A 23,402-nucleotide genomic window follows, 5' to 3' on the forward strand; every position below is an offset into this window, starting at 1 on the left:
CTTTTCAATAATCTGCAAGAAGACCAACTGCTTGTTTCTTACCTTGAAGACCATCTTTTCGAACCATTCCTTGTCTGGGTGGTTAGTGAACCTGTCTGCGATGACGCGCGTGCACTTGTGCTTCCATATTTAAATTTGGTGAAGTAACATATCTAACTTATAGTACATTTAGAAGAAATGCTTGTTTCTTACCTTGAAGACCATCTTTTCGAACCATTCCTTGTCTGGGTGGTTAGTGAACCTGTCTGCGATGACGCGCGTGCACTTGTGCTTCCATATTTAAATTTGGTGAAGTAACATATCTAACTTATAGTACATTTAGAAGAAATGCTTGTTTCTTACCTTGAAGACCATCGTTTCGAACCATTCCTTGTCTGGGTGGTTGGTGAACCTGTCAGCGATGACACGCGTGCACTCGTGCTTCCACAGACGCATGATCAGGTCGTTGTTGGGGTTGATCTCCGAGGTCACCGTCAGCATGCCCTAGTGGAGAAATAACATGTTAAACTAGCATTTAAGCAGAATGTTGGATTAACTGCCTTCTCAGCGATTGGCTTAACGTACGCTAGGCAAGTTTTTGATTCACCCATGCACATAAAAGATTGAGTACATGCAGAGCCTTACTGCAATGTTATTTCTGCAGACTCTGATGAGGTATTCATAAAAGTCCAATAAACAGAGATTACAATGAAGATTTTACAAAATACAAACTTGAATGGAGCTGCTATTTTGTATTTTTCTACCCCTCTTCTGATTGTACAATGTAATGACCACTGTTCACTTAACAGTTTTAGCTTATCAAATTATGTGCCTATAAGTAGAATCACTCATATGATGATCTTATTCTATGTTGACTTAAAAAAACAACCCTATTAAGAGAGTGGACCGACCTGCCAGATCCTTGACAGGTCCCTGAGGTTGAAGATGTAGTGGAACTTGGCGGGGGTGGGCAGCATCTTGACCTTGGTGGCCTGCCACAGACGCCGGGTGCACGGCACCAGACTCACCGCCAGGTCTTTCACCTCCGGCTTGAACCCACGCTCCTATGGGATACAGAGTTTCTATTAGCCATCCAATTCCAGTCTAATTGCTTTCCAGTTAAAAACCACAGAAAAAATAGCAACTGAAAGGAAAGTGTGGAATGTAGATGCCTGCAATTTGTTACAACTTCATGGCTTGCTATATATATATATATACCGGTAAGTTATGGCTTGCTATATATTTTGCAAATCTTGCTTTCAAATTGAATGTCATTCTTCCTAGTAAGTAATATGTGATGTGAAAGAGGAGACAATGCAATTTCTCTGACTAAGGAGGTTTAGACTGAGCCTTCTTACTACTTCAGTACTTGACACTTCCAAACGGTTTGCTCATCTAGCTTGAAGTATCTTAAGAGAGATTCTTGTAACATAGACTTAATTTACAAATCTCTGCCATCCAGCTGCAGTTATTAAAAAAAGAAGTGAGATCGCAGGTAAACAAACCTTGATGAAGTACCCGTCTGCGATGGTGGTGAAGATTTTGTCCATGGAGGCGTTGGAGGGCAGGGTGCAGTTGTAGATGGTGAACTGCCGCTTCAGGCGGGCAGGGATGTCGTTACGACCTCCACCTGGGAAAGGGACATGCAGAAATATTAGAGAGATGCAAGAGCCAAATTTGCTGCATTATATAATACATGTACACTGTTCCCTCTATCATCTAGGTTTTAAGAATCTTTTACTTTGCTTTATCTAGCTGGCAAAGATTATTTTGGTAGTCCACTTTACATGCTTGATGACTGTGAAGGCAAATTATGGATTTATGCAAGTCATCCTTCTGCATTTCCAGCATCAGACAGTAACCAAGGGACTACCCCTTCTATTCAGAGCCCCCTAAATCCCATCATTTGGGTACACCAGTAGCAATTACATAATACAGTAATCTAGACATCACTCAGTGAGCATAAACATCTTTCAAGATACAAAAAACATTATCTTCATTTCCACTTAAACATGAAGCAGCTGCTATGGCCCATCTTGTTGTTAGGATGTATAATTTTTCTATTTTGATTTAGATCTGGATGAAGATTGTTTATCATTTGATGCCATGCAGAGAAGAAAGGAAGATGATTACCCACCTGGATGGATCATGGCAGCCACAAACTGCATGTCCACGATGTTGGTGAACTCTCCGGGCTTCTCCAGGTTGTAGAACCCCTTCGTCTCAACCAGCTGTCGAACAACCTCATTGGTGATCTAAAAACACAAAGCAATTTGGTTTTATGTCATCTAGTGGCGTTGGTGTGGCATAGTGGCAGAGCATCCGGCTATGAATCAATCAGACCCAGGTTCAATCCCCAGTGGAGTACCCAGACATGTCTGGACATGCACCCAGATGTTGTGTCCTTGGGAAAGGCATTTAACACATATTTCCCATGTCTTAAGCCCAACAGTAGGGTTTGGGTTGGCGTTAGGAAGGGCAGAAGAGAGGAAGAGAGAGAGAGAGAGAGAAGAGAGAGAGAGAGAGAGAGAGAGAGAGAGAGAGAGGGAGAAAATGCATGCTATCGTGAGAAAAATGACACTGCAGAACGTAACAACAAATGCACATGATTTAACAAGTGAAAAAGGTAGGGTTCCAAAAGGTGCTCTAAAAATTGGAAATTCTGTCCAGGAATAGGAATATTCTTAAAGAATAGCCTCTCTAAAAAGAAGTGCTAGACACTGATTAAACAATCTCAGGCCACACCAATTTATATTCTTGGTTAACGGAATAAAAAAAATGAAGAAAAAAAATGCTAGATTGGAAAAACAACATAAAACAGAATCTCAGAGGAATGTCAGTATCAGGGAGTGAACAGGGTCAGGTGCAAGTTTTCACCCCAGCCTTCTGTTCTCATGATTTTTGTGTGCTAAAATTAAAAATAAAAATCCGTTAAGTAAACCAAGAAATTAAATTGGTGTGGCCTTAAGAAAAGAAAACAGCAATTCACTGAGTCTCATTCACTATCCGGTTTTAATTATCATCTTTCACCTTGTAGGTTCAAGAGAAACGATGAAATGCCTACCTGGTCTCCCCAATCGTTGATGACGGGCATGTTGATGTCGTCAACGAACACAGTCATGTGTTTCCCCGCGGGAGGGCCGTAGGTGGTGCCCACACGCTTGTCAACATAGCTCTCAATGGTGCGCTGGGAAATTATTTGTACAAAATGTAAGGGTTATTGTTGTGTAATTATATGTACCTTAAGAAAGTAACACAAAACATACAATTTGCAGTAGATTTAGATGTATAGTAGCTGTTCAAATATTCCACAATCATACAAAATTGTGTTTTCTTTTAAATTAATAAATCTAGACATTTTATTTATCATACATCATTTACCTGTGCAAAGAAGGTTATGGTGTCATTTTGTAGCTGTGTGGTTGTCTTTGTGGTTTAACAACATGACCCAAAAAGGGTATTGATTCGTTATGTATGTGGGAGGTGTCAACAAAATGAATGACACTGTCAACTTCAATTATTGGCCTGAGCTTCTTCATATGTATAAAAAGTGGAGCTTTTCGTCTTCCACTGCCTCCAGAAAAGAAGTCAAACCCAGCTTCTCTAGATATAGCCAATACTAGTATCATGCAGTCTATTGTTACAACAGTGTCATGAGTGTCACGTGTATGTTTTTCCCTAAATTTCCACATCGTACGGTCTGCAAATAGCCCTTGGGCATGAATTTCCAATCATCATTATACAACTTTCTATGTCTGTCTGGGATGATAACTTCCATTGTATGTAGCAAGTTTAAAGGAAACAAATAAACAAATAAAAACAAGTAAACAAGCTGTTGTACCTGGAAGGTGAGAGGCTGTGTGGCGCTTGAGAAGTTGAGGGCCTTGGTGAGGTGCTGCTCAGGGTCGTATTTCCCCATGTAGCCCTTGATGATCACAGTCTTCGCTGTGCCCTACAAGAAGTAGATTGCAGAAAAAATATGTCTTATAACACCATTCATTTAAAGAAAAAAAAAATGAAGCATATCAATTTATCTATTTTTTATTCATTGGTTTGGCTTTTCAGCACAGACAGCCAGGGCTGCCCAACTACATTTTCTAGCCTATGGCTATTACAAAGGGCTAGCATATTAATCTTTCTCACGCCTGTAACCTGTAAGCAGTTCCAGAAAAAAAGGCTCAACAAATAGTGACATAATATCCTAACTAGTCATTTGCAAGTTAGAGCTCTTTCAATAGGCTAACCATAATATTTCAAATTTGTAAAAAAAAAAATGCAACGATGCTGACACTTGAATAGGAGAATGGTAAGGGAGTCAACAAATTGTATTGTATGTTTCTATCTGTATTAAACATTATTGTTGGTTTATACCTAATTATAAGTCCATATTTTTACCCACTTCTGACATGACATCCTGGAAAGTCAGGTGCAAGAAGTACTTATTGATATTAGTGTGTGGGTTAGACTGGTCACAAATAGTTACATTACTGTTACTGATACACAAAAGTGTATCATTTGAAAAAAACACCTCCTCGGAGTCCGTACCTGTTCACCGATGAGCATGACGGCCTTCTCCTGCTTCATTATGACCTCCATGAGGTAGTCCGTCCGGACGTTGTCCACGTTGGGCACCAGGATGGAGGCGTAGTCTGGCACACTGTCCTTCGCATAGATGTAGGGTTCCACCTGTAAGGAGGAACAGTTATATCAGCATATCGTGATATAAAAGATATATCATGGGGTCGTGTGGCATAACTGCAGGGTGTTTGGCCCAGAACCAAGCCATTTCGGGCTCGAATCCCCCCGACGCCACCGATGTTGTGCCCTTGGGAAAGGCACTTTACACAACTTTCCTCACTCCACCCAGGCGTAGAAATGGGTACAGTTTTCTCTGTATGTGGCACTGTTAAAATGGACCTTATAAGTCATACACAAAGCCAGGATGGAGGCGTAGTCTGGGACAATGTCCTTCGCATAGATGTAGGGTTCCACCTGTGTGTGAAAGCGGGAACATGAATATACTGACCCCCAGGCTTTTAGCTATGATATATAGACAGGGCGTCCAAAAATTGGGGGGGGGGGGGCATTCAGAACCAGAGCTAGTTCCCCAATGTGCTCTACGGATTAACAAAATTGCCTGGTATTTCATGTCAATCAATTCACATACACTGTCCTGTATTAGGACAACAATCCAGTGGGCAGCGTGTGTGTGGGGGCAATACATGTGAAAGTGTACAATGTACAATGTAATTAGCAGGAAAACAGGGCGTCCTCTGGGCGTGCCCTGCAACATTAGGGCATCCTTCTTTTCTTAGTGAAGGGTGTCTTAAAGACTGGACCCATTGCTACCTAATAGTCTGGTTTAAGACACTTTCTCATCTGCCCCTCCTGCCTGAGCCTTGCACCAAGAAGGATCTGGAAGCTCTGACCCCCAGAGGAAGTATGTGTGTGGAGTACTGGAGTGGGAGAGTGTAGCAGACCAAAATGGTGACCCGAATTAAGAAGAAGAAGGTTACTCACCCGTGTGTTCCAGTGTTTCCAGGCCCCGTTGTCGTCCACGTAGAACTCAAACATGGTGTCCTGGCTGTCGGCCTCGATGGGCGGCATGGACAGGTCAGCCTCGTGCTTCCGCAGGAAGTCTTCCATCTGGGGTAAAACAGACAGATTACAATTAGTTTTTCTTGCTATAAATATTATATATGTATGGCTTTCCTGAGGCTCAAGATGGATTTCAAGGAATTTTCTGAATTCAAAGCTCATTAACTCGTTGATTCCCTCAAATTCGTCAGAAAATTCCTCTAAATTCATCCTCAGGAAAGAAAGATCAAAAAGCCCTGACAAGTTCATACTGAACGGGAAATACCGGAACCTGATGTCAGATATTGTGACTTAACAATTGTTGAAGGGTGGCTGAGGAATTTGGAGATGTTTTTGAAAAAACCCTTTCTTAAGCTTAATAAACCTTCCTCAACCTTAATTTTTTTTCAGGTAGTACCTTATAGCAAGGTGATAATTTATGCAAATTAGTATGATGTCATGATTACGTCATCAAGATTTATAAGGCCACGCCCCTTATCGTTGCATAGAAATATCATTACAAAGTTAAATACCTTGGCCCTGTCCTCCAGTTCCAGCAGTGAACCCAGTGACCACATCAGGGCGAAGATGAAGATTTTGGCCAGGTGGTCCTTGGGGAGGTTCTTGGGCGAGCCGTCGTCTCCCGTGGGGATCAGGCCCTCAAGGAGGTCAATCAGCTGCTTCACGTAGTTACACTCCAGGGTCTGGAAAAAGACGTTAGAAAAATGAATGAAAGTAGAAAATGGAAAATACAATGAAAATAGTAACAATACCACTAGATAAAAGGAGGTTGATATTCATGCAATAATCGGGGTCTAGCTGAAGTTTAAGCTTAGCTTCAAATACCCAGAATACAAAAGGACTAATGTCTACATTAGTACATGCAATAGGTATTTGCTTGTTAAAAAAACTCTCTTTACACAGTTCAGAGTTGCTTTTAAAAATCCTGAGGCACAACAGATCTAGATTGAAGATCATCAGTTGCCAGGAACACCTTTGAAACATTGTTTTGCAGGACCAAAAAGGAAAGAAAATGAGCTGTGTATGCAGGTACAAGTTGCCTGTTGTAACTGATTTGGAATGTTACCTACATCTATGCTAGTATGCAGAAAAAACATCTTAAGCCCTCAACTGGTTTCCTGTGAAACATAATCTTATCCAGTTGCTTGAGCAACTGTTTTTTTGGGTTTCGTATTACCTGGATGTCTATTCTTCATCAACGTATAAGGACAATGACTTTACCTTCATCTTGGGCCAGAGGCTCTGCTTGACGTAGATGTAGAGGTCGGGGAAGATGGACTCCACCAGGTTCCACAGGATCTCAGCTTGCTGGGGAGGCCGCCTGCGCAGCCACGCCTGGCGGGGGAGGAAGGAAATAGGCTTTCCATCAGGTCTTATGTACAGATAACAACACAACAACAACAACAACCTTTACTGTATTGACACAACAAAAGTATGGCAACTTTCATAAGGTCTACATAAATACAAACAAGGAAACAGGCTTGCCATCAGGATAAGTTATATGTGTATTTGCTGTGTAAGTGATACATGTACTTAGTGATCTTGATCTTAAGTTAAGAATCCTCCACTGGTCATGTCAGAGAAACAGAAAAATACAGAGTGTATTAAGTGCATTGTACATAGTACCAGGAAAATTCCCCTGGCTATTCTTTATAACTAGTTTAAGCACAATGAACAGAGGATGTCCCGTCCTAAGAACTGTGACCCTTTTCAGTAGTGTGTATGTCGAGAGGGTGACAAGAGTTTAACACTGAGAAAGACAGCAAAAGGACTGCTGAATTGTTGGCAGCTAAATAAATGTATCTCTTGCTTGAGTGCAAAGAACTTTGTTCTCTAAAGAAGACGAAACTACCAGAAAAGTGAAATGTATCATGTTCAACTTATAATTCAGCACCAAGGACATGACCATTTGTAATGTATTCTAGATACAAGGGGCAGTAATGTGTGATCTCTCATCAAAATCAATACCTTAATAAGTTTTTTCATATTTCTAATCCAGTTTGCATTCATTTAAGCTCATTTTGTCCTTACTAATGCTTTTGCATGTATGTTTAGTGGTTATTAAGTTTGTTAACTTGCGTGCATCATAACTATGTCAGTAATTGTTTCTACATTTGAAAATTAATAAAGAATAAAAAGATTGTTACCTTGATGATTGGGTCCCAGTCCAGTACAGAGGAGCTCATGAACACCATGCCGTTCCTGGACACAGTGGCGGGCGAGGCGTTGTCCACGTTATCAGGCTCGAACACGATCTTACAGTCCATCGCCATGGGGATCCGGTCACCGTTGGCCAGGGTCAGGGTCTTGTTGTCGTCCAACACACTGGAGAGGTTTAAAATAGTTTATTATGGGTCTGAGCAGAAAACACCTTCCTTTGTAAAGATAATTTCAGGTGATGAATATAGTCAGGTCCAAGTTTTCTAATTCAAAAATACACTTAGTCTAAGTCTTAGAAATGTCCACAAATATAGGTAGGTTTCCCGTATGGAACTAAGCAGCTTAGACCAGAAAAAGAAAATGGACATTATTTTTCTCTAATTCTTTTCCAAAAAGTACAAATGAACACGGATTCTTGAAAGATTTCAGGGTTTATTCTGTCTTGCTTGCCATGTGAGGTGGAGTGCTGCAATCTTACTTAGGGTGGTTAAGCTGCCTAGGTCATACACCCTCGTAAACCCAAAACAACTATCGGCTGACATTTGTTTTGGGTAACCAAAGCAACGATGTAACACGTAACCTGATTGGTTGATAGCTTCCCAGCGTTCTTTGCGCGCTGCTTCCGATGAGGGGAAGCAGGTGACGTAGCTATAACCATATGTAGCGGTCCATTTTACCAGGGCCGCTTACACTCGCGATGTAACGTCGAGCAATAGGCGGTCCTGGTTTACGAGGGTGAGGTCATAATGTGCCTGATGATACTTTGGTGGCGATTTCTAATGCCTGATGAGAGAGTAGTGCGGATACTATTAACTTCTATCTTGAGTATGTAACAGTAACAAACCTGTTGAGGTTCTCGATCCAGAGCGTGTCCACCGGACCATCGAGCACCAGCCAGATGTGTTCTCCCTTCTTCACCTTGTGCGTGCGCCGCCACAGCGTCGAAAAGATCCCATCCGTCCAGTCATTGGTGGCCACGTCGAGCGTGCCGAACATCTGAGGGGCCGTGATGGCCTTGGGGTTCATACGCATCTCACGATGGGGCTCCCCAATATCTGGTTACAAAATAAATTGATACAGATTTAGACAAACATTCTAGTAGTGTTGGTTATGATCAACATGCATTAGTCCAATTTTTTGAGGGGTGGGAGTATGCTTATTCTGAAGTTAGTGGTTATGATTATTTACATTGTATATTACAATGCTACAATGCCATAATCAAAAGTTGGGTCAGAGAATCTTGATCATAAATTTAGACTTAAGGCGTTTTTTTCTATCATTGAGAGGCTGTCATGACCATGGCTACCCTGTGTTGGAAGTTATTGACCTTCTCCCTGCTGCCTTGCCCCATAACCAATACAAATTTGGTGCCAAACGGACATCTTTGCAGGCTGAATGCGTAAAATTTCAGATAACTATTTTCAGGTCAATCAATGACTAAAATGATAATAATTCAAACAGAATAATTGCTCCACTGACCAGTCATGGCCTTCATCAGCAGGTGGATGCACTTGGTCTTGCCGCCGCCGGTCGGTCCGAGCGCCATGAAGCCGTGACGAACCCTCTGGGTCTCGTACAGCTGGATCAGCTTCAGGACCCACGGGGGGTGGTGTTGGAGGCCGAACTCATCGCACTACGGACACAAACAACAGGTTAACATTACAAACAGACACAAACAAGAAACAAACATCGACAGTAGAGCTGAATCAGTTTTAAAACCCACAGGGGGTGGTGCTGGAGGCCGAACTCATCGCACTACAGACACAAACATCAGGTTAACAATCAAGGATGTTAAAAATATTGGCAGGGAACTCTTTTCTACAGAATATGACATAATCAGGTCTTAGGACATCTTCTACTGAACTAAAATCTCAGATATGAGGCTAAGCAGTAAAGAAGAAGAAGAAAATCAACATTTTTTCTTGACCCATTTTTTTCCTTCACAAAAAATTCTTGACAGACCCCTCGAGACCCCTCTCTTCTCAAACTGTTAAATCAAGGACAACTAAACCTACAAGAAGACTGTAACAGTATAATTATACTCAGTTTGGAATTAGCTTTAAGGGACTAAAGAGATGGGCATGGCAACAATCAATTCTAATAGCTTACAATGGGCATGCTTATATCTAATTTTCCTTCGTTTGCATTTCAGTTGACAGTCATATCGTAATTTGGTAATCTCTGGTAGCTTTATGTCCTTAAATCTTTTCAATGATGGACGTACCTCCTTCTCAATGGCGGCCTCCAGTTCTGGGTAGCCGGCCTTGTCCAGTTGGATGCCTGGGAACAAGTCCTCAATCAGACTCATGAACAGGGGCTCATCCTCATCAACCTGGGAAGGGGAAACAAGCGTTGCTTTCAAATTGTTCCTTTATCTTTTTCATGTCTACACACAATAGATATCAAATTGTTGGCATTGAAAACAAACCATAACTGTTTCAATATCTGTATTCTATATCACATTACGAGTTCCAGCATTTTGAATCACTGATTAGAAGTCCATGAATATAGAAGCTGTGCTGCATCCCAAAGGAGAGCTATCACTATATTATAAGTGTGAAAAATCTCCTAAAAGTGAGATGAAATCTATTTGGGATACTGGGGGCCAGCCCATCCAATATGTAATATTCAATCTCTGACTACGGCAAATAGATTAAAAGATAAACTTAGTAAATTGGTTGTTGAAGATCGACAGTATGTAATCACCCTTTAATCTCCAATATCAATAACTAAAAGTACCATCTAGTATGTCTCACCAGTTTTGAGAGGTTCATGTCCCTAAGCACCCGCATGACGATGGTGGCCTCGGTGTCGTCGGGGCTGGCTCGCTTCACCCCGCCCATGGTCCGCAGGCACGACAGGATGTTACGCAGGCCAAAGTCGTAGTGGACCTAGAACAACAACAACAATCAAGGGATCTATTAGTAACCATTGACACAGTGATCAGTGTTAATAGGCTATGGTCACAATTACGGCACCCATGGTCCACAGGCACGACAGGATGTTACGCAGGCCAAAGTCGTAGTGGACCTATTAGGACAATTGGAGAGAGGTGGCACTGACCAGTTTTGATTTGGACAACAGTCACAATTGTGGTGCCCATGGCTAGTAGAGATGCTCTACAGATCAAAATCATAATGACCCTGCATGGTACAACAACAACTGTTACTAACAACAGGCCTAGATAGAATCAATAAAGTGTGCTCTGCAGCCTGAACTGAGAGTGAATGTACAATATTAGCCAAAAGGAATTTTTAAAAAAACAATCTGAATAAACAGAAAAGATGCCATGCCAGACATACATGTACAACCATGTAGCCTCAGCAGAGATGAAGACTCTGACAATGAAATCTGTATGTCGGAACTTAATCAGTACTATCTTTTTCTTGTGTGACGGTCAGCCTTTGATTATTTACTGAACCTCTAGAAAGAGTAGCATAAGGCAGATATAGGCAGCCGCATCACAATGACACACATAAACAGGTTTCAGAAGCTTCAACTGTCTGGAAAGATATAGAGGATGGAGAACTTCCTGGCCTAAATGACATTGATCCATACTATATAACCCTTATTCTTGCAATGTTGAGCTCTTGCCACCAAGAGTTAAACACCTAGAGAGACATCAGCCTCGAATGAACCAAGCGTAACACAGCACCAAGAGACCACGTCTAGCGATATAATAGACGTTAAACAAGGACAACAACAACAAGAGTACTTTCATCTCAGTCTATCTATCAGATACAGACCTGTTTGGAGAGCTGTTCCTCACACAGTTTGTAGAGGATGAAGAACTTCCTGGCCAGGACGATGTTCTGCTGGAAGCCGCATGAGGCCAGCTTCACGCGGATGATGATCTGACGGTCGGGGACCATCATGGCGACCGTACGGAAGTTAATCTTCAGGTTCTCTGGAAGCTCCTGGCGTCCTGCGTAACCAGGGTTCTGGGAGAAAAAATTATAAATAAAATTCATAGATTGAAAAACACTGGATATCATGTAACTACAGCCAAACAGACTCTGATCGCGATCTGTCGTAGGACAATCGCCGATTGTCCTGAATTACCATCTCTACTGTGACATGTATATATGACAGTCATCTAAGAAATTAGCATGTACATGTAAATGTTGGAAATACTACACATTAAGGGTCTTTAAGATGGTGTTGACAAACAAATTATTGTAATAATTTTTTAACATCAAATTGTGTCTTAGATTGTTTCTTATTTCCCAGGCCAGCCAAAAAAACTTACAACCAAGAATGTAAACTTGCTGTAAGGAATGACACTTATTGTAATTAATAAGCATGTGACATATGAATAACTCTGTTCTGTAAGACTGTCTTGTATCCTACCATGGTGAGGAAGATTCCAAACTCAGGGTTCATTGAGACGATGTCGCTGTCCATGAACATGAAGGTGGGTTTGCGCTCCTTCTTACAACCCAACTTACTGTAAGTAATATCACTTAGTGTACTTAATAAGCTTATAATATATGAGATAATGTTGTAAGACAGTCTTGTGTCCTACCATGGTGAGGAAGATTCCGAACTCCGGGTTCATGGAGACGATGTCCCCGTCCATGAAGATGAAGGAGGATTTGCGCTCCTTCTTGCAGGCCAGGACGATCTGGATCTGCTGCGCGGCGACGGACAGAACCGGCAGCTCGATCCGGTTGAACTCGTCAAAGCATCCCCAGCTCCCAGACTGGGCCAGGCCTGACAAGGGTTTTAAAACATAACATTGACAAACATACTAAATTTATCTATTAATTTTGATGTCCCTCCTGATTGTACATGTATAGAGTTGCATGGCCCCTCATGGAAGATTTTTTTACAAAACATTAATGTCAGGAGGCGCTCAGAGACTTGTACTGTCAAACTGTTATGAACTTGACATTTAGTAAAATTTCAAAGTGAGGATACAATACTAGTAAAAGATAAGGAAACAAAACTAAACACCAGCCACTAAATGCACAGTAAAGTTTCATCACATAATAGGAGAATGCTATTAGCATCCTTACTTTTTGTACAAAATATAAAACATATTTGACAGGAAAAATCTGTTGATTAAAAGAAGTTCATATCTTTTGTCAATATCAAAACTAAAAGCTTCCAGACTATAAGCTTGTAGATCTTCCTCAGTGTGGTTTGCAAAAGGATTATATAAAATAAAATATTTGAAGAGCTTCAAGGTAAAGAAGTCCTCCAAGCAAGTGTTGAAGAACTTAACAACCAAAGGGCGGTTATACGGCGGCTATACAGATACAGATACAGAAACCCACCTTTGTAGATTCTGCCGAGCCCCCTGAAGTCCATCTGATCGGAGCAGTTGAAGACCACCACATACTTGCCGAGGCAGCGCCCCATGTCCTTGGTGGTCTCAGTCTTACCGGTGCCAGCGGGGCCAGCCGGGGCTCCACCCATACTCATGCCGATGGCCTGCGCCAGGGTGATGTAGCATCTGTGGGTAGAAATGAAAATTTGTCAGAATCTTAAAAAAATTATTCTAAAAGCTTACAGAAAATCATTTATGACTTAGGGAGACTCAGATGCTGTTCCAGGCATATACATGTTACCAGTAATCTTGAAGCCTGCAGACTTGGGTTGTGTTGTGTTGTGAACATTTAAGTAAAAAAAACAACCCAAAACTAGAGAAGACAAAAAAATAACAAAACTGTAAGCTACAATCTGCTCCAGTTCCATTAGCCACAAAATGGCCCATATTCAAACTAGTCAGACACCTATCAATGTACCTAATATCCTTAAGATCCATCCACAGCTTCTTGAGTTATGCTGTCCACAATAAAATACAGACACAGTACCTACATGTAAAACATAACCTTCTTGGCAAAGGTAAACACTACCATCTATCATAGGCTTGTCAATAAGTACCTGTCGGTGAGTGGAGTGATGACAAGGCGCTCGGTGCAGCCCACATACTCATTACAGTACTGCTGCAGTGCCATAGAAAGACACTATCATCTACAGACTACACCAATGACAGAGATAATGAATAAGTATGTCATGTATTTACCTGTCGGTGAGTGGAGTGATGACAAGGCGCTCCGTGCAGCCCACGTACTCGTTGCAGTACTGGAAGTCGACGTCTGTAATGGAGATGACGCACTTGTCCATGTCCTCGTTGTAGTAGAACCGTGACTGCTTCAGCCACTCAAAGTCTGAGGGGGTCCTGATGTGCATACGGACCTGGAAGAAGAAAATATGCATTAGCATGACAGATTATCTACACTGTAAGTTATAAATCCTACATGGGTCCTAATACAACAAAGCAGAAGTTGAATTTTCCGACAATCTCTATGGCCTTCTTCAGAAGACCTTATGGTCATATGACTCAAGTGATGGGCCAAAGGCACCTGGAAATGCGCACTAGCACCAAGCAGTACTATTCATCCAATTTAAATTCTCTAGTTGACTTCAAGGCCTCTTTTGCTGTTTTTCTTGGGTTTCGTAGTTGTTTTTATTGTCATGTCAATTTATCAAACAAGAATGCAATTATGCGACAAACTAGCAAACTGAAAGTCAACTTCAACTCCTTGCTTACTTGCTTCAACTCTCCTGGACCAAAATGCAGAAGAGAGGTAAAATCGTTCTGATCAGTTGAAAAACTCAAAGTCAAAGCTGAAGGGTTTCTACTGAGCCTGTTACATAACAATTTTGAATATCATATTATACAAACCTAAGAGAGAGTAGCCAGGTAAGCAAAAACTGGCATTATGATATGTTTTTTAGTCAAAAGCAGTGACAAGACGCTCATCCATTGAAGCAATGAAAGATATCAAAATAACAGCCTCACCAGGTCGTCGAAGATGTCCCTCTGGTGCACGTGGATGGTGATGAGGGTCTCATACTTGGTGCGCTCATACTTGGACAGGTCCTCCGTCGTCATGTCGATCAGCATGTTCAACATGTCCAGGAAGTGCTGGTTTGTTGTCTGCATCACCTGCACAACGGAAGAGACAAAAAAATATATCTCAGTTGATTTCTATAGGATCTACTGTTACAGTTAGTACTGTTACAGTACAGTAGTTCTTTTTCAGTGGTTGTAACAAGGAAAGATTAAGTTCAATATCGTCATCATCTTGTGATAGCTGCACAGATCTCCATGAATTTCTCCTTCCACCTCTCTCTATCCTCCATAGCTCTAGGTACGTCTTCAAAAATGCAGCCTGCATCCTCACACAGTTGCGGAATGTATGTTGTGCATGGTCTCCCTACTCTTGCATGACCATGCCTTAGTACCTGTACATAATTATGCTTTCAATGTGCTGACAAATTCCCAAACATGTAGTCAAGTAAAATGAGCAATTATAGACCATAGATTACAATGTCCCAATCTACTAGGACTACAACCATCATCATTACAAGCAAAGTCTAGACCTTTGAGTCAAGAAGCAGGGCTATGCCAATGATACAGTTGTAGTACTTCATTTAGTACAAACCTTCTTGTCTGTTCTTACATTTGACAGAGCCTCGTAGGGATGACTCGGCCAGGGATTGGACTACCGTGTGCAAGGCAAACACTCTACCAACTAGGCCATTGCACCAGTCCGATGCAAATGATAGTTAGTACTTAATCCAGTACAAACCTTCTTGTCTGTTCTTGCGTTTGACAGAGCCTCCTCAGAGTCCCTGGTCCACAGCATCTGGATACCGAGCAGACCAATCTGGAATGGAAAACGCAAACAGTTTAGAACAGAAAATTACAAGAATCTATTTGATTACACTTTGCATATGATAAATAAGTTTTTAAAACAATCCAGGCCAAATGGAGTATATAGTCCATATATGTATATTAAGTAATGTGAATTGTCTACTTTAACTTGACTTGACGCAAACAAACAACTGCCATCATCTGTATCTGTATCTGTATCTATCTAGCCCTTCAGTGTATTACACATCAGCTTTGCAGGCACGCGGCACAGCAGCAGCTGGTCTGATATTATACCAAACTATCTGTCCATTATGTCTTGTTCTATGTTTACTGTTGTTGCCATACTTTGTACCTGCTACAATAGTCGCGCAATAAAGTTCTTCTATGTAACCTTCACATATCTAACTGCATGCTTGTTTAAAGCTATCTAATGAGGATGCCTCTACAGTACTCGACGGTAACGAGTTCCATTCTGCGATTAGTTCTAGGAAAATGAGAACACTTCAAGAAAAAATGAACCTGAACTTTGATATGAGGATAAGTTAATGTGAGAACATGGGCAAAACCTGTGTTGTTGTGATCATTCATATTCACCTGTGCAGGGAACATGTTCTCGAACTCGACGAGTTTGAAGCCCTGGTCTGCGATGGCGAGAGAGGCACTGCGGGTGACGCTGTGGATGGACTTTTGCTGGACCTCCTGTAACTTCCCCAGCCACAACTCTACGTTTCCTTGGGCCACAACAGGCTCCACTAGTTCAACCTTCTCTCCTTCCTGTAAGGTGCAAGGCATAAATGGATTGATTGATTTTGAGTCTATGTTAAAAAGCAGAGTGACTTGATATGGGTCTTGGAGGAAAGAGTCCTAATTGGACTTGTTAGAGGCACCCTTCCACCATAAAGAAAACCATCAGTTGATGACATTTTGTACATTTAGGACTAAACATGACAAACTGAAACACGCTGAAAATTATTGTTTACATAAGGTATCTTCCTCTTCTTGGAGTTGGATGTCCATCGCGGGCATCAATGGCATCATAAGTGTGATTGCAGACAAGAAGGTATATATTTAACCCTCAAACCAACAGTACATTATAATTATGTTCAGAAATTCACTGCAATCAAGCTTCAATGACAATGCTGGGGCAAAAAGATTCCTGATTGAGAACCCTCTATTGGCTGCCTTGCCAGAGAAGTTTTGCCACTGTGCCTCACCTGTGAGTTGATTGCAAGGATCTTGTCATACTCCTCGTGGAAGTCAACAGACTGAGCAGGTGGCTCTGGATGGTTCATTTTTTTGCTCACGCATTCATTCATTCACTCTTTCATTCACTCCTTCCTTCTTACCTGTGAGTTGATAGCGAGAATCTTGTCGTACTCCTTCTCGTGGAAGTCGACTCTGTACACGTTGTCGAACAGGCTGAGCAGGTGGCTCTGGATGGTTCACTCATCTGTTCAGTCATTCATTCACTCTTTCATTCACTCCTTCCTTCTCACCTGTGAGTTGATAGCAAGGATCTTGTCATACTCCTTCTCGTGGAAGTCGACCCGGTACACGTTGTCGAACAGGCTGAGCAGGTGGCTCTGGATGGTTCACTCATCCATTCACTCATTCATTCATTCATTCATTCAATAACCCATTCTTTTCTTCAGTGTCTCACCTGTGAGTTGATGGCAAGGATCTTGTCGTACTCCTTCTCGTGGAAGTCGACTCTGTACACGTTGTCGAACAGGCTGAGCAGGTGGCTCTGGATGGTGTGGGAGTCGCTGGCCTGGCCCAGGATCTCCAGCAGCGCCGGGTCCGACACGAAGAAGAACCGCGGGAAGATCAGACGCTTCTTCTCAAGGTAGCCTGGGAGAGAACAAATGAATATTTAACTGCAAGCAGCAGCACCGTCATAATGACACTTACAAAACAATTACAAATAGGCTCTGATTGACATTATTGTTGTCAAGGGATACATGTACGTAAAACTGCTTAAAAGTAAGATTGTGCTTCAGTTTTCTTAATTAGTCATGAGCTTGCAAATTGTTTCTTCTGATAGTAACCCTTTTGAGGGAAACCAAATTTCCTTTTGAGTGAAATGATAGACTTTTTTGAAAATGTTCACTCCAACCCCATTCCAAATGATAGACAGCTACAATGTACTTGAAACAAGTTTCAGACAATACAGTGTTATCCCATCACTCCTAGCCTGTCTCTCACCAGTGAGCGACTTCTGACAGAGCTCCAGTTGTTCCAGTAGATGTGGCAGCAGCTGGCTCATCGTGTCGTCTCCTGTGCAGCACGCCACCACGTTCGGGTTCTCGTGCGCGCGCTGCATGATCTTGATCCACGACTTGTCGATGTTGCTGAACCGTTTCGCTTCCTAGCAGAGGAAAAAAAAAAGAATTTCAGCTTTCACTATTCAGCCTCCCTCCTGGACAACTAGCAAATTGTATATATTGCACATAACAACTAATTCTGAATGTTGTTTAGCCCTGCACCATGCGAAATGCAGTTTATATGCTCTTAATATTTCTGTTATGCCCTATTTTAATTTCATTTTCAATATATATCATGACGCATCCCGCACCTGAGTAAGTTGTTTGAGGATGTCAGTTATGGCCTACAGGTAGATCCAGAGATTCCTTGTGCCTATCTCATTTCTTCATATCCTCTCTAACATAAGCTATGACTACGTGAAAATATTACGGTTTACATAACAGTCTAAAATGTAGCCTAATAAATATATGTATCACCAACCTGTGGCAGCTGCTTGGCGATGTCGCCCCCCACAAACACGGCCTCCAGGTAGACCCAGAGGTTCTGCACCACCAGCCAGTTCTCAATGATCTCGCTGGTCTGGGACAGCTTCTGCACCCACTGCTGGATGGTCGGCTTGAACGGGGCGTTGTACCTGGGGGAAAAAACAAGAATTTGTTCCTAAGTCTAAATTTCTTAATTCTGGTTTGATTTTGCTTGAAAACTGGCTTTCTTCACTCTACCAGTTTTGCAGATAGGAAAGAATTTGAAAAGCTGTCACCTTACCAAATCAGGGAAAACTTTTAATAATTGCAATGATGAAGATAGGGGTAGACTAAGTCCTTAAATGTGTCTACCTTCTTGATTGTCCTCATTTTTCTTAATTTTGCATACATGTACCTGAGAGTGAAGTTCGAAGGTTAATGTTACATTTTGACTCTCTTAGGATCAAAATCATTTCCTCAAATTTCAGAAAAGCTTGATGTTTGGATTAGAGGGTGCATTATACATGCAGGGGGTAGAAAAAAATTGAATTTTGTTATATATTTAAAATTGAATGAGAAATTTTCTGATAATGCTTGAATCACATGTAAAGATGTACATGGAATGCCATAGATTATTATTATCAAAAGCGAAAACTTTGTAGGTTTATTTTTTCATTGATGGAGCAGCTGAAAAGCCTGCACTGTAGTATGTTAAAGACAGACTAAGTTCAATACAGGATTTATCAACATCGGTTATATATCATAAATAATCAGGACTATCATGACGATACATGTAATTGTGGCTATCACAAATTTGTGCGAAAGAAACACGAAATTTAGAAAGCATAAAGTTTAACCAATTTGAATAAAAAGAAACATGTGATAAATCACCTGTTACTCATGAGCGAAGACAGTATCATCAGACTGTCCTCCAGGTAGACGATGATCTCGGACGTTTCGTTGCCCTTGAGCAGCAGCTCGCCGCGGGACTTGAACTGGCCGAACGACAGGCTCTGCGCGCTCCACTCTGCAATCACCTGCTTCAGCTTACCCTCGATGTCTCTCTCCTTGATGGCTGCGATGCAGGTGTCCTGGGGAGTAAATGGAGACTTTTAGTTTCTTTTTATGTCGTATATATTTCCCAATCCTACTGTTTTCATTACTGGTTTCAGGAAATATATGTTTTTCCGATGTTTCCTAGCTTGTACCGATTGAAAATATCTCCTGAGAGAGTGGCCTTAATTTTGAATACAGCTTAGGAATGCATATCAGAGCACACATTTATGAACTTTTTTTGCAGCAGGCATTTCATTTTGGGGTGACGTAAGAGTAATATGCTATACTTTACGCTCTTGTGACATTAAAGCAATTATTGTATGCTGAAAACAAGGATGCATTTTATACAGTTAAATGTTATAACAATATTGTGTGAATGTATTGGAATAGTGCAGTTATAAAATAAGTTCAAGTAAGTGTACATGTAGTTGTAATATTTCTTGACTATCTGTCCACAAAATCATCTAGTATATATTGTTTGGATTTCAGTGCCCAAACAATCTTTTTTCTGTTAAGAAACAGTTAATTTTACCTCAATGTCCTCCCTGTTCTCCAGCAGCGGGGCCTCCATGATGTTGCGGAGCTGGAAGTTCTCGTTATCGACGTCGAATGTGGTGTTTGTGATCTGGGAAAGGCGGTCCCAGTGACGCGGCATCATGGCATTGTTCGACATCATCTCAAGGAGAGGGATCGTCTCGCTGAAGTCGTCGATCTTCTTCTTGAGATCTTCAAATGCCTGCCACTCCTTCAGCCCCTTGGGTAGCTTACGACACCTTAAAGGTAACCCAAGCAATATAAGTGCCCAAAAATCGGATTTTGAAAGTCAATTTATTTAGTCATTTCTATACATGATTAGTTCAAACAACATTATCACAATGTATAGCAACGTCCATCATGCAAAAATATGACATCGTTGTGATGTGAGAACTCACTGAAAATTGCGGCCAGAGTTTTTGTAGGCTCGTAAAATTAAGAGAATCATCGTACAGCACGATTTTGCCTGGTTTTAAAATGCTCAAAGTATGAAGTTAGAACGCAAATGTGTTAAACAATGTTAGCAAATGTCACTACCGTAAAGATTTCAGCATTTTTTAAATTTCTATTTTTTGGGGCCCTAATATTGCTTTGGTTGCCTTTAAGAAGTGAAAAAGAGGAGCATTGTGTAAATTTTAAGAAAGAGTTTGACATCCTCTCAAGGAGGGGAATCGTCTCACTGAAGTCGTTGATCTTCTTCTTGAGATCTTCAAAAGCCTGCCATTCTTTAAGGCCCTTGGGTAGCTTTCTACACCTTAAGAAGTGGTAATAAACCATAAGAAAATCATTGGTCTTGAAAATCAATGATGAGTGCAATGTGTCTAACACATATATAGAAACTTCAGAGTCTTTAAATTGTACAATTCAATTATGCTTCTAAAGGTACTTTTCTCTAACAAGAGAAGATCAGCTCCTACCCCAGTAAAGCAAAAAATTGGACAGCAAGGCTGGGACTAAAACCCCTGCCCTCTGTACACAGAGACAGGAATGCAGACCACCAAACTAATATACAGATCTTGCACAAGCTCCCGGGCCCCTAGCCTCTAAACCATGTCTTCAACCTACACTAGGATTCCAACCCCAGACCTTCTGTGCCAGGACCAGCATTGCTAGCCACTGTTAGACCAACTGAAACTAAAACCACTCACTTGTTCTGGAAGTCAAGCAGCTCATTGTTGATCTTCTCGATGTCCACCTCGTTCCAAAGGATGTCGTAGTAGCCGCTCACGCTCTCGATGACCGTGTTGTACAGCCCGTACAGCTTCTGGGACAGCGCCAGCTCGCGACGGATGCGCTGCAGATCTGGGTACTCCTGCAAGGATGAAGAGTGGATGAAGGTTAGATATCCAGGTAATAAGATATGCCGAATAGCAGTTACTCATTACATGACAAGCAACTGGATATGATTTTGGAAACGGTTAGACGTTTCAAGTAGCATCCATTGCTTTTCGTCAGTGACACTGAGCAAAAACATCAAAGGTAATAAGATATGCCAAAAAGCAGTTACTCAAGCAAATGGATTTATATGATTTTGGAAACAGTCACTGATGTTTCAAGTAGCATCCACTACTTTTCGTCAGTGACTCTGGGCAAGATTTCTTGATAAGCAGGTTTTTAACCAAGAACTATGACTTGATATGCAAATAAAATTAAAACAATTTTAGATAGTCTAATTGGAAAACAAATTAGACAAAGTCAAGACAAGGTTGATAATAAGACAAAAAGAAAACTACACTTCTCTTTACATCACATTACCCACACATTACAACAACAAAAAAGTGGGAGCATTCGTCTTCCACTGTCTAGGAAAAAGAAGTCAAACCCAATAAGTTAGACTTTGAAGTCAGTAGTTAAACTAGAGTTGTCACATACTAATAGTACATTATATTGTTTATCATTGCCTGTCCGTTCTTTTCATGTTACATGCACTAATTGTAATTAGCCTACAGGCAAGAATTTCCAATAAACTTTTAATTTGAATAGCTCCTGTTGTTTTAATACCTGCACGGTGAGGCCGAAGAGCTCCTCCCCGCCTGAGTAGGTGTTGTATTTGGCCCACAGTTCGTCAAACCGAGCCTGGAAGACGACAAGTCGGTCGCTGGCCTCGCGAGGTGGGATGTCCTGGACATTCGGGCCCCTGGAATAGAAAAATAAAGCCTTTAACATAAGCCATATATAGCTTGAGGTGGTGATAGATATCTGTCCTTTCCAAGGGACAATGGCAGAGCCTTAATCTGAAGAAGATCATTGAATATATCTCAAGTGGCACGGCAGTCCAATCCTTGCATAAAGCAAACAAACATTTGCAAAAATTTGCAAGGGTCTGGAGCGGCTGCCATTCGGCGCTAACTCAGGTGACTTCAATACAACAAATGCCCCATGTGCGACCATAGGACTGTAGGTTTTGAACCACTCACACCTGAAAGGACCCCTAGTCTTTTTAATAAGTGCCGTTTCGATAAGTCGGGGCTCTCCAACAAATAGCAAGAAGTATTTATAAGTCTTACTTTGAATCGTAGTCTCCGTAGAAGAAGGCGGTGTCCTCCTGGTACTTGACCACGCCGGCGAGAAGGTCGGCCTTGAAGGTCGGCTGGATCTGCAGCAGGTGGTTCTGGACGTCCTTCATCTGTGTGGGGCGGGGAGAATTGGTGATTTTTAACAAAATGCCTTTTTTGTACAGCAGTGGATAGCATTGCATTTGTCTGAATGTACTTAGTAGTCTGGTTGTGCATAAGCTTAAGGTCCCATGATCTGATAAACATAGCAATCATAAGGCAGTATGTATACAAGTCAGCAAAAACACCTGTATTATGTTATGTTTTAAAATGATGACTGGAAATAACTATGGAGGCTATGGTTTGGTGTATAAGTACAGCACAAAAATCCTATAGTAGTCAACTCTCCATACATTTTTGCCAGTCCTGGACTTGAAATTTATGTGTGTATCATACCTTATAGTAGTCCTGGCACATGTAGTATTCTTTATTTGCTAGTTACTAAATTGCAGTTTGAGCTTGTTGTTACAATGACCTTTACTTGAAAGCCTATTGAAACAGGATACAGTACAATAAATTCAACATTCTATCATTGAATACTGTCTGAAAGCCCACCTGTTGGAGCAGGTTGTTCCAGCTATAGCGCAGGTTGTCGACCCTCTCGGCGTTCCCGTCCTCGAAGAACAGCTCAAACTTGTTCAGCAGCATGTAGGTCTCCTCGATGGGGCCGATCGTCATGTCGATCTTGATCTCGTTCTCCCGGATCTCCGCCAGCGCCGCCATTGCTGCACGCACGTCATCAAGGTCCTGTGGAGGTTGGAGGGTTTGTTCAGTACAAAAAAGAGTAAATCTTGTCAGATTTTGGGCACAGAAAGAAGCTAGCTGATGCTCTCATATAAAACAGAAACTTACTCTTCCATTACTGTTGAAATTGGATCAAACACACACACTACAAAAAAGTCTGATTATAGAAAAGACCCTGGTGAGTTACCTTGTTTTGTGCATGTATACCTGTATCATAATAATTGTTTTGCTAAGATCACAATTTGATCAAATTACCAGTGAGTGCATTTTTAAAACTTATTTGTCTAAAAAGTAAGAGCTAAGGAGTGTGTGAAAGCATATACAGCTAAGCTTGCAAAGTGTATGTCAGTAATATTAGTCCTTACGAATCGCTGGAAG

General features: G+C 41.4%; 1 protein-coding gene across 1 annotated transcript in view; it reads right to left on the reverse strand.

Annotated features, from left to right (window-relative positions):
* The window catches only part of LOC136423428 (dynein axonemal heavy chain 5-like), an 81,183-nt gene that overhangs the window by 29,105 nt on the left and 28,676 nt on the right, over nt 1–23,402 (reverse strand). Inside the window, exons 30-60 of the mRNA XM_066411569.1 lie at nt 22,836–23,027; nt 22,233–22,351; nt 21,727–21,862; nt 20,874–21,037; nt 19,724–19,964; nt 19,027–19,226; nt 18,152–18,305; nt 17,612–17,774; nt 17,067–17,257; nt 16,001–16,180; nt 15,342–15,419; nt 14,549–14,695; nt 13,769–13,941; nt 13,017–13,195; nt 12,263–12,450; nt 11,484–11,678; nt 10,494–10,628; nt 9,962–10,069; nt 9,217–9,370; nt 8,582–8,792; nt 7,725–7,902; nt 6,799–6,912; nt 6,090–6,260; nt 5,500–5,625; nt 4,525–4,665; nt 3,821–3,931; nt 3,044–3,166; nt 2,117–2,234; nt 1,485–1,609; nt 891–1,043; nt 343–483 (exon numbers count right to left, since the gene is read on the reverse strand). Of these exons, the coding sequence (XP_066267666.1) occupies nt 343–483; nt 891–1,043; nt 1,485–1,609; nt 2,117–2,234; nt 3,044–3,166; nt 3,821–3,931; nt 4,525–4,665; nt 5,500–5,625; nt 6,090–6,260; nt 6,799–6,912; nt 7,725–7,902; nt 8,582–8,792; nt 9,217–9,370; nt 9,962–10,069; nt 10,494–10,628; nt 11,484–11,678; nt 12,263–12,450; nt 13,017–13,195; nt 13,769–13,941; nt 14,549–14,695; nt 15,342–15,419; nt 16,001–16,180; nt 17,067–17,257; nt 17,612–17,774; nt 18,152–18,305; nt 19,027–19,226; nt 19,724–19,964; nt 20,874–21,037; nt 21,727–21,862; nt 22,233–22,351; nt 22,836–23,027 (4,809 nt within the window). The remainder of the gene's footprint in view (nt 1–342; nt 484–890; nt 1,044–1,484; nt 1,610–2,116; nt 2,235–3,043; nt 3,167–3,820; nt 3,932–4,524; nt 4,666–5,499; nt 5,626–6,089; nt 6,261–6,798; nt 6,913–7,724; nt 7,903–8,581; nt 8,793–9,216; nt 9,371–9,961; nt 10,070–10,493; nt 10,629–11,483; nt 11,679–12,262; nt 12,451–13,016; nt 13,196–13,768; nt 13,942–14,548; nt 14,696–15,341; nt 15,420–16,000; nt 16,181–17,066; nt 17,258–17,611; nt 17,775–18,151; nt 18,306–19,026; nt 19,227–19,723; nt 19,965–20,873; nt 21,038–21,726; nt 21,863–22,232; nt 22,352–22,835; nt 23,028–23,402) is intronic.

Source organism: Branchiostoma lanceolatum, chromosome 17 (genome assembly GCF_035083965.1).
Source record: "Branchiostoma lanceolatum isolate klBraLanc5 chromosome 17, klBraLanc5.hap2, whole genome shotgun sequence".
In the NCBI taxonomy this organism is placed as follows: Eukaryota; Metazoa; Chordata; class Leptocardii; order Amphioxiformes; family Branchiostomatidae; genus Branchiostoma; species Branchiostoma lanceolatum.